A 13,266-nucleotide genomic window follows, 5' to 3' on the forward strand; every position below is an offset into this window, starting at 1 on the left:
GAAACTGAGTGAAGGGTATGTGATACCTCTGTGTACTCTCTTTTCAACTTCCTGTAAATCTATACTTATTTTGAAATAAGTTAAAAAAATTAAAAGTAATTATTGGTTTATTTGTGTGGCTATAATGGAATACTTGAGGCTGGGCAATTTGGCTCGTGGCTTTGCAGGCTATACAAGAAGCATGGTGCCAGCATCTTCTGGTGAGGGCCTCATGGGCTTGTAGTCATGTCAGAAGGTGAAAGGGATCTAGCTTGTATAGAGATCATGTAGTGAGAGAGGAAGCAAGAGGGAGAGCGGGGAGACCAGGTGTGGTGGCACAAACCTGTAATCCCAGCACTTTGGGAGGCCAAGGCAAGTGGATCACTTGAGTGCAGGAGTTGAGACAAGCCTGGGCAACATGGTGAAACCCTGTCTCTACAAAAAATACAAAAATTAGCCAGATGTTGTGGTGCACGCCTGTAGTCCCAGCAACTCGGGAGGTTGAGGTGGGAGGATCACTTGAGGCTGCAGTGTGCCAAGATCGCGCCACTGCGCTCCATCCAGCCTGGGTGTCAGAGTGAGACCCTATCACAAACAAATAAACAAAAGAGGGAGTGGGGGAAGTGCCAGGCTCTTTTTAATCACCAGCTCTCCTGGGAATGAATAGAACAAGAACCCACCCCCTTCCCCACCCAGGGAAAGCATCAATCTATTCATGAGGCATCCACCCGCAAGACCCAAACACCTCCCATTAGGCCCCATGTCTAACAATAGAGATCAAATTTCAATGTGAGATTTGTAGGGGACAAACAACCTGTACCATGCAAGACCAAAACACTCAGCATAATTTAAAAGTCATTTTGGGCAGTCCTGCTTGCTAGCACTTGTATTTCTAAAATCATTTGCAAATTACTAAAGTAAAAAGTAAATTACTGTATGTAACTGACCTGCTGCAGACTTTAATTGTCCAAATTGCAGTAGATCTTAGCCATTACCAGCTGAAATATCAGATCTCATATCTGAGCATAAAGCATTAAGCTTCTGCCTGATGGTTTTGGGTGGTTCCGGTAAGGGTGCGTCCCATGTACACACAGAGCCATTCTGTCTGCCATGGTTACTACCATGTTCACTTTGGCAGCAGTGTGGAGAAGACACAAGGGAGCCAGGTCAGGGGCAGGTGGATCTATTGGGCAGCTGTGATGTGACTAGAACATGAAAGACTGTGCAGACAAGAGATATTTAGAAGAGAAAATGGACAGAACTTGGTGATCTTTTATTTTTGTGAAGATAATTTTGAGGTGTCTAAATGGAGTTCATTATAGTCTCTCTAAGACATGTTCTTCCTCCCGTATTATTCTTGGACTTCCATTTTCCCTGTCACTAAAGCCAGAATCTTGAGAATTATTCTTGTCTTTATTACTATTATTTTTTATTTTTGTGGGTACGTGTGTGTGTGTGTGTGTATATATGTATATATATATATTTATGGGGTACATGAGATATTTTGATAAGGCATATAATGCATAATAATCATACCAGAGTAAATGGGATATCCATCACCTCAAGCATTTATCCTTTATGTTACAAACAATCCAATTATACTCTTTCAGTTATTTTAACATGTGCAATAAATTATTATTGGCTACAGTCTCCCTGTTGTGCTATTAAATACTAGATCTTACTCATTTTATGTATTTTTTCTTACTCATATACCATCCCCAATTTGCACCCCACCCCCCCCACCACACCCACCACCCTTCTCATCTGCTGGTAACCATCATTTTACTTTCCGTCTCTATGAGTTCAGTTGTTTTCACTGTTAGCTCACAAGTAAGTGAGACCATGTGATGTTTGTCTTTCTGTGCCTGGCTTTTTTCACTTAACATAATGACCTCCAGTTCCATCCAGGTTGCTGCAAATAATAGGATCTCATTCTTTTTTATGGCTGAAGAGTACACATTGGGTATATGTACCACATTTTCTTTATCCATTCATCTGTTGTGGGATAGTTAGGTTGCTTTCAAATCTTGGCTATTGTGAATAGTGCTGCAATAAACATGGAAGTACAGATGTACTGATTTCCTTCAATACACTGATTTCCTTTCTTTTGGGTATATACCTAGCAGTGGGATTGCTGGATCATATGTTAGCTCCATTTTTAGTTTTTTTTGAGGAGCCCCAAACTGTTCTCCATAGTGGTTATACTAATTTACATTCCTACCAACAGTGTACTTTATTTACTCCACATTCTTACCAGCATTTGGCATTGCCTGTCTTTTGGAAAAAGCCATTTTTACAGGAATGAGATAATATCTCGTTGTAGTTTTTAATTTGCATTTCTCTGATGATTAGTGATGTTGAGCACCTTTTCATATACCTGTTTGCCATGCGCATGCCTTCTTTTGAGAAATGTCTCTTCAGATTTTTTGCCAATTTAAAAATTGAATTAGTAGATTTTTCCCCCATAGAGTTGTTTGGGCTCCTTGTATATTCTGGTTATTAATTCCTTGTCAGATGGATAGTTTGCAAATATTTTCTGTCATTCTGTGGGGTGTCTCTTCACTTTATTGATGGCTTCCTTTGCTGTGCAGAAAGTTTTTAACTTGATGTGATTCCATTTGTCCATTTTTGCTTTGGTTGCTTGTGCTTGTGGGGTGTTATTCAAGAAATCTTTGCCCAGTCCAATGTCCTGGAGAGTTTCCCCAATGTTTTCTTTTAATTATTTCATAGTTTTGAGGTCTTAAGTTTAAGTCTTTAATTCATTTTGATTTGATTTTTGTATATGGCAAGAGATAGGGGTAATTTTATTCTTCTGCATGTGGATATCCAGTTTTTCCAGAACCGTTTATTAAAGAGACTGTTCTTTGTGCAATCTGTGTTCTTGGCGTCTTTGTCAAAAATGAGTTCACTGTAGATGTATGGATTTGTTTCTGCATTCTGTATTCTGTTCTATTGGTCTGTGTTTCTGTTTTTATGTCAGCACCATGCTGTTTTGGTTACTGTATCTCTGTAGTGTAACTTGAAGTCAGGTAATGTGATTTCTCCAGCTTTCTTCTTTTTGCTCAGAATAGCTTTGTCTATTCTGAGTCTTTTGTGATTCTGTATAAATTTTAGGATTTTTTTTCTATGTTTATGAAGAATGTGATTGCTATTTTGATAGGGATTGCATTTAATTTGTAGATTGCTTTAGATAATATGGACATTTTAACAATATTGATACTTCCAATCTATGAATATGGAGTATCTTTCTTTTTTGTGTCCTCTTTAATTTCTTTCATCCAATTTTATAGTTGTCATTATAGAGATCTTTCATTTCTTTGGTTAAGTTAATCTCTATGTATTTTATTTTATTTGTAGCTATTGTAAGTGGGATTACTTTTTTAAATTTCTTTTTCAGATTGTTTGCTGTTGGTGTATAGAAATGCGATTGGTTTTTGTGTGTTGATTTTGTATCCTGCAACTTTACTGAATTTGTTTACCAGTTCTAACAGTTTTTTTGGTGGCATCTTTAGATTTTACCAAATATAAGATCATATATTCTGCAAACAAGGATAATTTGACTTCTTTCTTTCTAGTTTGGATGCCCTTTCTTTCTTTCTTATCTGATTGCTCTATCTAGGACTTCCAGTACTACGTTTAATAACAGCAGTAACAGTGGGCATCCTTGTTGGGTTTCAGATCTTAGAGGAAAGGCTTTCTGTATTCATTTAGTATGATACTAGCTATAGGTCTGTCATATATAGTTTTTATTGTGTTGAGGTATGTTCCTTCTCTACTCAGTCTTTTGAAAACTTTTATGATGGGATGTTAAATTTTATTAAGTGCATTTTCAGCATCAATTGAAATGATCATATGATTTTTGTCCTTCATTCTGTTGATATGATGTATCACACTGATTGATTTGCATATGTTGAACCATCCTATCATCCCTGGGATAAATCCCACTTGGCCATGATGAATGATCTTTTTAATGTGTTGTTGAATTCAGTTTGTTAGTGTTTTGTTGAGGTTTTGTATCAATATTCATCAGTGACAGTGGCCTGTAGTTTTCTTTTTGTGATGTGCCTTTGTCTGGCTTTGGTATTAGGGTAGTACTGGCCTGGTTGAATGAGTTTGGAAGTATTCCCACCTCCTCAGTTTTCATAATAGTTTGAGCAGGATTGATATTCTTAAATGTTTGATAGAATTCAACAGTGAAGCCATTTGGGTCCCAGGCTTTTCTTTGCTGGGAGACTTTTTAAAATTATGGCTTTGATCTCATTACTCAATACTGGTCTGTTCACGTTTTGAATTTCTTCATGGTTCAGTCTTGGTAGGTTGTATCTTCTAGGAATTTTATTTCTTCAAGGTTTTAAAATTTATTGGTATACAGTTGCTCATAGTAGCCTCTAATGATCCTTTGAATTTCTGTGGTATCAGTTGTAATGTTTCCTTTTTCATCTTTGATTTAATATATTTTAGTCTTCTCTCTCTTTTTTTGTTAGTCTGGCAGAAAGTTTGCCAATTTATCTTTTGAAAAAACAACTTTTTAACTTATTGATCTTTTGTATTTTCTTTCAATTTCATTTAATTTTGTTCTGATCTTTTTTATTTATTTTCTTCTACTAATTTTGGTTTGGGTTTGCACTTACTTTTTTCATTCTTTAAGATACATCATTAGTTATTTGAAGTTTTTCTATCTCTTTTGATGTAGTTGCTTATAGCTATAAACTTTTCTCTTAGTACTGCTTTCACCATATTCCACAGGTTTTGGTATGCTGTATTTCCACTGCCATTTGTTTCAACACATTTTTAAATTTTCTTCTTAATTTCTTCATTGACCCACTGGTCATTCAGGAACATATTGTTTAATTCCTGTGAGTTCATGTAGTTTCCAAAATTCCTTTTTATTGATTTCTAATTTCATTTCATTTTGGTCTGAGAAGATACTTGATATAATTTCATTTTTAAAAATGTTTTAAGACTTGTTTTGTGGACTAGCATATGGTCTGTTCTTCAGAATTATCCATATGCTGAGGAGAACAATGTGTATTCTGCAGCCATTGGATAAAATGTTCTGTAAATATCTATGAGGTCCATTTGGTCCATAGTACAGATTAAGTCCAATGTTTCTTTGTTCATTTTCTGCCTGGATGATCTGTCCAGTGTTGACAGTTGGGTGTTAAGAGTCTCCAGTTATTGCTGTATTGGGGTTGATCTCTTTCTTTAGCTCTAATAATATTTGATTTATATATCTAGGTTCTCCAGCATTGAGTGCATATATATTTACAATTGTTATATCCTTTTACTGAATTGACCCCTTTATCACTATATAATGACCTTCTTTGTCTTAAAAATCTATTTTTTTCTGATGTAAATGTAATTGTTTCTACTCTATTTTGATTTCCATTTGCATAGAATATCTTTCTGTTCCTTTACTTTCAGTCTATATGTGTCTTTATAGATGAGGTGTGTTTCTTGTAGGCAACAGATCACTGAGGCTTGTTTTTTAAATCCATTCAGCCATCTCATTTCTTTTGTTTGGAGAGTTTAGTCCATTTACATTCATTGTTATTGTTGATAAATAAGGACTTACTTCTGCCATTTTGTTATTTGCTTTCTGGTTGATTTGTGGTCTTTCTTCTTCCTTCTTATCTACCTTTTAGTGAGGGTGATTTTCTCTGGTGGTATGTTTTAAATTTCTTTTGTATCCATTGTATGTTTTTTTCATTGAGGTTACCATCAGGGTTGCAAATAATATCTTATAACAATCTAAAGACATACAGAAGTTGAATGAATAAAAAAATAAGACCCAATTTGGTTGAAAGTGAAGTGATGGAAAAAGACATTCCATGCAAATGGTAACCAAACATAAGCAGGGATTGCTGTATTTATATCAGACAAAATAGACTTGACATAAAAACTGTCATAAGATACAAAGAATAACATCTTATAATAATAAAATATCAGTCCACCAGAAAGATATAACAATTATAAATATAAATATAAATATATATACACACATACACACACACACACACATATATACACACATCCCACCTCAGAGCACCTAAATATATAAAGCAAACATTGAGAAAGATGAAGGGAGAAATAGAAAGTAATACAATAATAGTAGACTTCAATACCCCACTTCTAATAATGGATAAAACATATAGATAGAAGATCAATAAAGAAACAGAGGCAGGGCGCAGTGCCTCACACCTATAATCCCAGCACTTTGGGAGGCTGAGGCAGGCCAATCACCTGAGGTCAGGAGTTTGAGACAAGCCTGGCCAACATGGTGAAACCCTGTCTCTAACCCCACCTCAAAAAAAATACAAAAATTAGCTGGGTGTGGTGGCATGCCTATAGTCCCAGCTACTGGGGAGGCTGAGGTGGGAGAATCGCTTGAACCCAGGAGGCGGAGGTTTCAGTGAGCTGAGGTCACACCACTGCCCTCCAGCCTGGGTGAGAGTAAGACCCCATCTCAAAACAAACAAACAAACAAACAAGCAAAACCCCAGAAGACTTGTATAACACTATAGGCCAAATAGCCCTAACAGATGTGTTCAGAGCAGTCCACCAACAGCAGTAGAATACACATTCTTCTCAAGTGATATGCAACTTTCTCTGGGATAGATCAAATTCTGTTTTTACCACATACAATGAAGTTTTCTGAACAAGAAAGAAAATCATAAAATATAAACTCTGTTTCTTTGAGGCCCTTGTCATTCACCTGTAACATCTTTTCTTTCTACATTGCTATAATCTGACCACCTGGTTGATCCTGCTTCTTTATTTGAATTTTGAGAATATGGTTATCTTTCTCTCCAGTAAAAGTACAAACAAGTATTCTGAATGATATTGTATTAGTCTGTTTTCACACTACTGATAAAGACATATCCAAGACTGGGTAATTTATAAATAAAAAGAAGTTTAATAGACTCACAATTCCTCATGGGTGGGGAGGCCTCACAATCATGGTGGAAAACAAAGGAAGAGCAAAGGGATGTCTTACATGGCAGCAGGCAAGAAGAGGACTTGTGCAGGGGAACTCCTCTTTATAAATCCATCAGATCTTGTGAGACTTATTCACTATCATGAGAACAGCACAGGAAAGACCTGCCCCAGTGATCCAATTACCTTCCACTAGGTTCCTCTCATGACATGTGGGAATTGTGGGAGCTACAATTCAAGATGAGTTTTGGGTAGGGACACAGCCAAACCATATCAGATATTAACCATGTGGATAATTGATCAAACAGCATCAGACTCTGAACCTCTTGACTCCCTCATCTTCCATGATTTTTATAGTTTGCCCACACACTTTCACAGCTACCCACTGGATACTTATTACTGTGTTTTTGTTTGCTAGACCTACCATAACAAAATACAGCAAAGTGGATGGCTTAAACAGCATAATTTCTTTCCTCACAATTCTGGAGGCTAGAAGCCCCAAATCAAGGTGTTGGTAGGTTTAGTTTCTTATGAGACCTCTCTGCTTGGCTTGCAGACAACTGTTTCTTGCTATGTTCTCACATGGTCATCTCTATGTTTGTGTTGTCTGTGTCTTCATCCCCTCTTCTTATAAAGACATCAGTCATACTGAATTAAGGGCCCACCCTAACAACCTTGTTTTAACTTATCTCTTTTAAAGATCTATCCCCAAATGTAGTCACATTCTGAAGTATTGGGGGTTAGAACTTCAATATATGAATTTTTTTCTGAAGGGACACAATTGAGCACATAACAACTATAAGAACTCAAGCTTAAAAGTCAACTATTTTGGGCTGGGTATGGTGGCTTACGTCTGTAATTCCAGCATTTTGGGAGGCCAAGGTGGGCGGATCACAAGATTAGGAGATTGAGACCATTCTGGCTAACACGGTGAAACTCCGACTCTACTAAAAATACAAAAAAATTAGCTGAGCGTGGTGGCAGGCACCTGTAGTCCCAGCTACTCGGGAGGCTGAGGCAGGAGAATGGTGTGAACCCAAGAGGCGGAGCTTGCAGTGAGCTGAGATCATGCCACTGCACTCCAACCTGGGTGACAGAGCAAGACTCCGTCTCAAAAAAAAAAAAAAGTCAACGATTTGGAAACCATCATTCTCAGCAAACTAACACAGGAACAGAAAACCAAACACCACATGTTCTAACTCATAAGCGGAAGTTGAACAATGAGAACACATGAACGCAGGGAGGGGAACATCACACACTGGGGCCTGTCAGCGGGTGGGAGGATAGGGGAGGGATAGCATTACGAGAAATACCTAATGTAGATTACGGGTTGATGGGTGCAAGAGACCACCATGGCATGTGTATACCTATGTAACAAACGTGCACATTCTGCACATGCATCCTAGAACTTAAAGTATAATTTAAAAAAAAAAAAAAAAGTCAACTATTAAACTAGCTTTTACTCTGACTTCACCCTTTGTCTTTTTTAGACAATTTATTTGCCACTCTATCTCCAAGCAGTTCTTTGATGACACGGACCTGTATTTCATTCACAATTTGCTTTTCCTAACTTACTAGTTCTCTCTTCTTCATTTCCTTCCATGTCCAGCTTAAATTTTTTAATTCTTTATTTCAATAATACTATGGATTGAATGTTTATACTCCCCCTGACACTCTAATTCATGTTGAAGCCTAAATCCCCCATGTGATAGTATTTGGAGGTGGGGCCTTTGAGGTAATTAGGTCATGAGGGTGGAACCTTTGTGAATGGGATTAATTTCCTTATAAGGGGATGAAGAGACCAGAGTTTGTTCTCTCTGTCCTGTGAGAATACAACAAGATCACCATCAATGAACCAGGAAAAATGCCCTTATCAGATACTGGATCTGCCAGTCCCTTGATCTTGGGCTTCCCAGCTCCTGGAACTCCGAGAGATGAATTTCTGTTATTTAAGCTACCTAGTTTATGGTATTCTATTATAGCGGCCTGAACTAAGATAAACAAGGATCAATAACATTCTTCCAATGCCCTGATTTCCTTTATCCCTCTGTCTTTTCTTCATACCCATCAAGCAAAAGTCCATCTCTGAACTTCCTCCAACTAATTTATATTGGCCTATAGTGATCAGCCAAAGGCTGCTGGAGATAGTTATATGTCAACGAAGATTACCTCCTCTATAATTTAGTGATTAAAATGGCCTCGACATAATCCATAAAATGGTTCAGCAATCCCATGACATTGCTCTTATCAACTCCCTCTTTCACATATGATGACCATTTTAGAACTTTTCTTCTCTACAAAGCTTCAAGCCTTTTGCTCCCAACTCACTCTCAGCAAAACTTGTATCATAGAAAAACTAGGAGCTCTCAGACAGGAACTTTTTCACTTCCCAGTACCAAATGGAAAATCCCATTTACCTTTATATTCATCTGCTCCTCCTCCCTCTTTTGCAATAGAGAAGCTGTCTCCCTTCCTACTTAAGGCCAATTCTGCCTCTTGCCCTTTTGTTTCTACTCTCTCCCAGTTTTTTTTCAATATTTTACATTATTTCTCTTTTCTGTCATAGAAATTTAATCATACCTGTTTATTGGACTGTTTCCTTCAGTATTTAAATATGTTCTTGTCTCTCCCACTTACAAAACATAACTTCCTTGATCTTATATTCTCCTCTAGCTACTACCCTATCTCTCTAATCAGCCTACTTTCTCAAAAGGATGGACTATTCTCAGACTCCATTTCCTTACATATCACTCTCTCCTTTATGTGCTCTTACCTGACTTCTAGTCTCATCATTCCACCAAATCAGCTCTTCTAAAAGCACCAATAATATCCATTTAACGTTTAGTTCTTATATTTCTTGACCTCTTAGCAACGTTTGATCCTATCAATCTGTCCTTACTTTTTGAAATACCATTTCGCTTTCACTTTTGTGGTACTATGCTTCACTGGTTCCCTTTCCCACATCTTGTCATTCTTTCTCAGTCTTCCTCACTCAGTCATTGAGTATTAAGTTTCCCTAAGGCTCTGCCAGTCTCTCCTCTCATTCTGTTCTTTTGCCCTAGGTGATGCCATCCAAGCCACAGTTTTCTTTTAAAAGCAAATGTTCCACAGGACTTTTGCACATGGTGTTTTCCTTGAGGGTTTGCTCCCTCAAACCCTCCCTTAACTCATTATGTAATTATAATTTATATATTCTTTACCTTGAAACTCAGATACCACCTTCTCTGAAAGCTTTGTACAACCTACTTGTTCTATGACACCTCTGCAGGACTTCTGCAGTTATAATTTATGTTTATTTATCTGATTTGCTAAATTACAAGCTTCCATTGGAGATAAGCTACATTATGGCAGATATTATGTTTTTCTTATTATAAATTTATCCCTACCACTTAAGAAAATGCTGAGTACATAGTAGGCACACAACAAATAATTGTAGATGAAATAACCAAATGAATAAACATTTCAAATAATGTATCTGTAAATATCAAGATGGGGATTTCCTATTCATGATTAAATACGTGGTTTTGAAGCCAAGAGAGAAGTCTGGGCTGGAGAGATTAATTTGAAATTTAATTGCATATAAATGATAATGAAGGTTATAAGATTTCCCAGAAAATGCTTATGGAGGGAGAGAAGAGGGAAGAGGACAAAAACCTTGGGAACATCCACATTTGTTAAACTGAGGCAGAGAGAGGATGAGCCATCAAAGTAGGCTGGGACTGACTACACCATCCACACACGCAGACTTTCCTTGGCAGTCCTAATTTTAATATTTGGCCCTTCCAGCTAACAGGTTTCACAATCACATATATTCTTCAGAAAATCAGAAAGTATGTATGAATCACATATGTTATGGCATCTATAAGGGAACCAAATGTAAATCTAATTTTAATAATTACCTTATTAATTAATAATGATATAACAATAATTAATACTTATGACTATATAATAATTATTAATAAACTTGACTTTTTAACCAATAACTGCAGTGAGGAATTAGTGTGTTTTAAACATGGCTAATATACATAGTAATTATATTTTTTATTTATAATCTTTTTAAACTATGCTTTAAAAAATTTGCCTAAATGTAAATATGTTCAATTTTTCTTTTTTAGCTTGAAAGTACTTTACTAATTATCTGTGAAAATGGCTATATTCTTGAAGCTCCACTTCCAACCATAAATCTAGAAGAGGATGATGATGATGTAGTCTCCTATGAAATCAAAGACATGTACTTAAAATGTTTCCATTTTTCAAGTGTCAAATCTAAGATTCTGGTATGGAATATTACTGAAGCATTATCTTCTAATCATTTCCTTTCCTTAGAATGTAAAATATCCTGTGTTAAGTGCTGACAGAATACAGAAAAGAATAAAACATAGGTCCGGAACTTAAGGAGTTTATAATCTGGTAGGAAAGCAGCTATTAGAAGGCAGTAGTAAATAGATATGGAAATCAAAATGTAAAGAAGGAAATTTTAGGGGTCTGCAGAAGAAAAGAGAGAGGATTCTGATAGAGGGATATGGGAGAAGGTCAAAGATGACTGCCTGGAAGTGACATTTGGTACCTAAAGAATAGGAAAGGCCAGGCACATTGGCTCATGCCTGTCATCCCAGCACTTTGGGAGGCTGAGGTGGGAGGATCGCTTGAGCCCAGGAGTTTATGGTTGCAGTGAGCTATGATTGCACCACTGAACTCCAGCCCAGGTGACAGAGTGAGACCTTGTCTCAAGAAAAAAAAATAGGGGGAATTTTGAGAGGTGAAAATAGGACGATGGCAATAAAGGCTGGAAGAACATCCCAAGAGAACACAGAGTTATGAGTGTTTTCAAGAAATGAGGCATAGATCAATAAAATATAGGTAGGCAATTTGTGGAGGGATGTTTCAAGAGTCTGTGACCAATGCATGGGGCTCCTTAAATGCCAGCCAAGACATTTCATTTTAGACCATTGAGATCCATTGTGAGTTTGTGAGGAGAGGATTGATGTGATGATATCATGTAAGTTAGGAAGATAATTGTGAGTGGTGAACAGAATGAAGTGGTAAAAGATGGGAGGTGGAAATACCAGTGTCAGAGGGCTTTTGCAAAGGACAATTGATAGATGATGAAGGCCAAACTCACAGTATTACTAAAGTTGGAAGCAACTTTCCTTGTGGACTCTTTCAGTCTGCCTAATTCCTGGGTTAACAGTGATAGGCTCCAAGAGAAGTTATATTTAGCTTCTCTATTAGGAAAAAAATGACCAAATAATTTCTGTAAAACCAAGATTAATAGGGATAGAACAAAAATGAGTCATTCCAATGATTTAAAAGTTTTAATGATAAAAAATATATTCTCACATTGGTGAGTATTTTTAAATACCATTTTTACAGAGCTGTGTATCTTTCTATTTTCATTGTCATCCCCAATGGTGTAAATGAACGAATGAGTCATAATTGTTTTTATACCTACTTAATGTTTCTTTTAAAAGAGATCAATAGAAATTGAAAAGAGGGAGAGACAAAGGAAGTTGAAGGAAAAAATAAGGGAAGAAAGGAGGAACAAGCTAGCAGCAGAGATGGGAGAAGATGGAGAAAAAGAATTTCAGGAGGAGGAAGAGGAGGAAGAGGAGGAGGAGGAAGAAGAGCCTTTACCGGAAATATTTATTCCATCAACCCCCTCTCCGATCCTCTGTGGATTTTACTCGGAGCCAGGGAAGTTCTGGGTTTCTTTGGTAGGTAACAATGTAACAATTTTTACCTCAATCATATTTCAATGTAGTTTGTAGTTATTGTAACTTCATTCTTTCTTGCTCTTATGTTAAGATTTCACTTACCTATTTTTTTTTTTAGATTTCATTTATTAAATACTATTGAAGTTGTGAGTTTTGGCGAATGAATGTGGGATACAGTTGTTTTAAAATAATCTTAACATCTTTTTTATATGTCTACTTGTGCAGATAATTGTACAGATAAATCTATAGATTATCTATTATCTGCTTGTCAATCATAATGTTCCAGGCAGGTCAAAGTGGAGAAGGATCAAGTGTAGAAAGGCAAAAGGCTAGGGGTTTTTCCAACCAAGACTGTTGTTTTTTAATTTTGGAAAGAATAGCTTTCATGGCAGTACTATCCAGTAGACTTTTCTTACTTCTCATTATCTACAACTATGCTATGTGGTCACATGCAAGTCTAGGAAGATAAGTGTTTTCAGATGATCTAATTGCCACCCTGAACAAAACCAGAACTGGGCTCATAAGGAAGAAGGGAAAAATGGATATTAGGAAGAAAGTATCAGGGCCTATCACAATGCTGTAGGAGTACATTCTCCAATTATACATTTTTTACTCTTTGCCTGAAATATTTTATTGA

At 36.7% G+C, this 13,266-nt stretch overlaps 1 protein-coding gene across 5 annotated transcripts in view; it reads left to right on the top strand.

Moving 5' to 3' along the window:
- The window catches only part of CFAP44 (cilia and flagella associated protein 44), a 145,650-nt gene that overhangs the window by 47,486 nt on the left and 84,898 nt on the right, over positions 1 to 13,266 (top strand). For 4 of the 5 annotated variants that reach the window (XM_050778809.1, XM_050778812.1, XM_050778814.1 and 1 more), the window contains 2 exons: positions 11,031 to 11,192; positions 12,387 to 12,629. The exons of the other annotated variant lie outside the window; for it this stretch is intronic. In XM_050778809.1, the coding sequence (XP_050634766.1) occupies positions 11,031 to 11,192; positions 12,387 to 12,629 (405 nt within the window). The remainder of the gene's footprint in view (positions 1 to 11,030; positions 11,193 to 12,386; positions 12,630 to 13,266) is intronic. 5 annotated transcript variants of the gene reach the window in all.

The sequence above is a fragment of the Macaca thibetana genome, chromosome 2 (assembly GCF_024542745.1).
Source record: "Macaca thibetana thibetana isolate TM-01 chromosome 2, ASM2454274v1, whole genome shotgun sequence".
NCBI classification, from domain to species: domain Eukaryota; kingdom Metazoa; phylum Chordata; class Mammalia; order Primates; family Cercopithecidae; genus Macaca; species Macaca thibetana.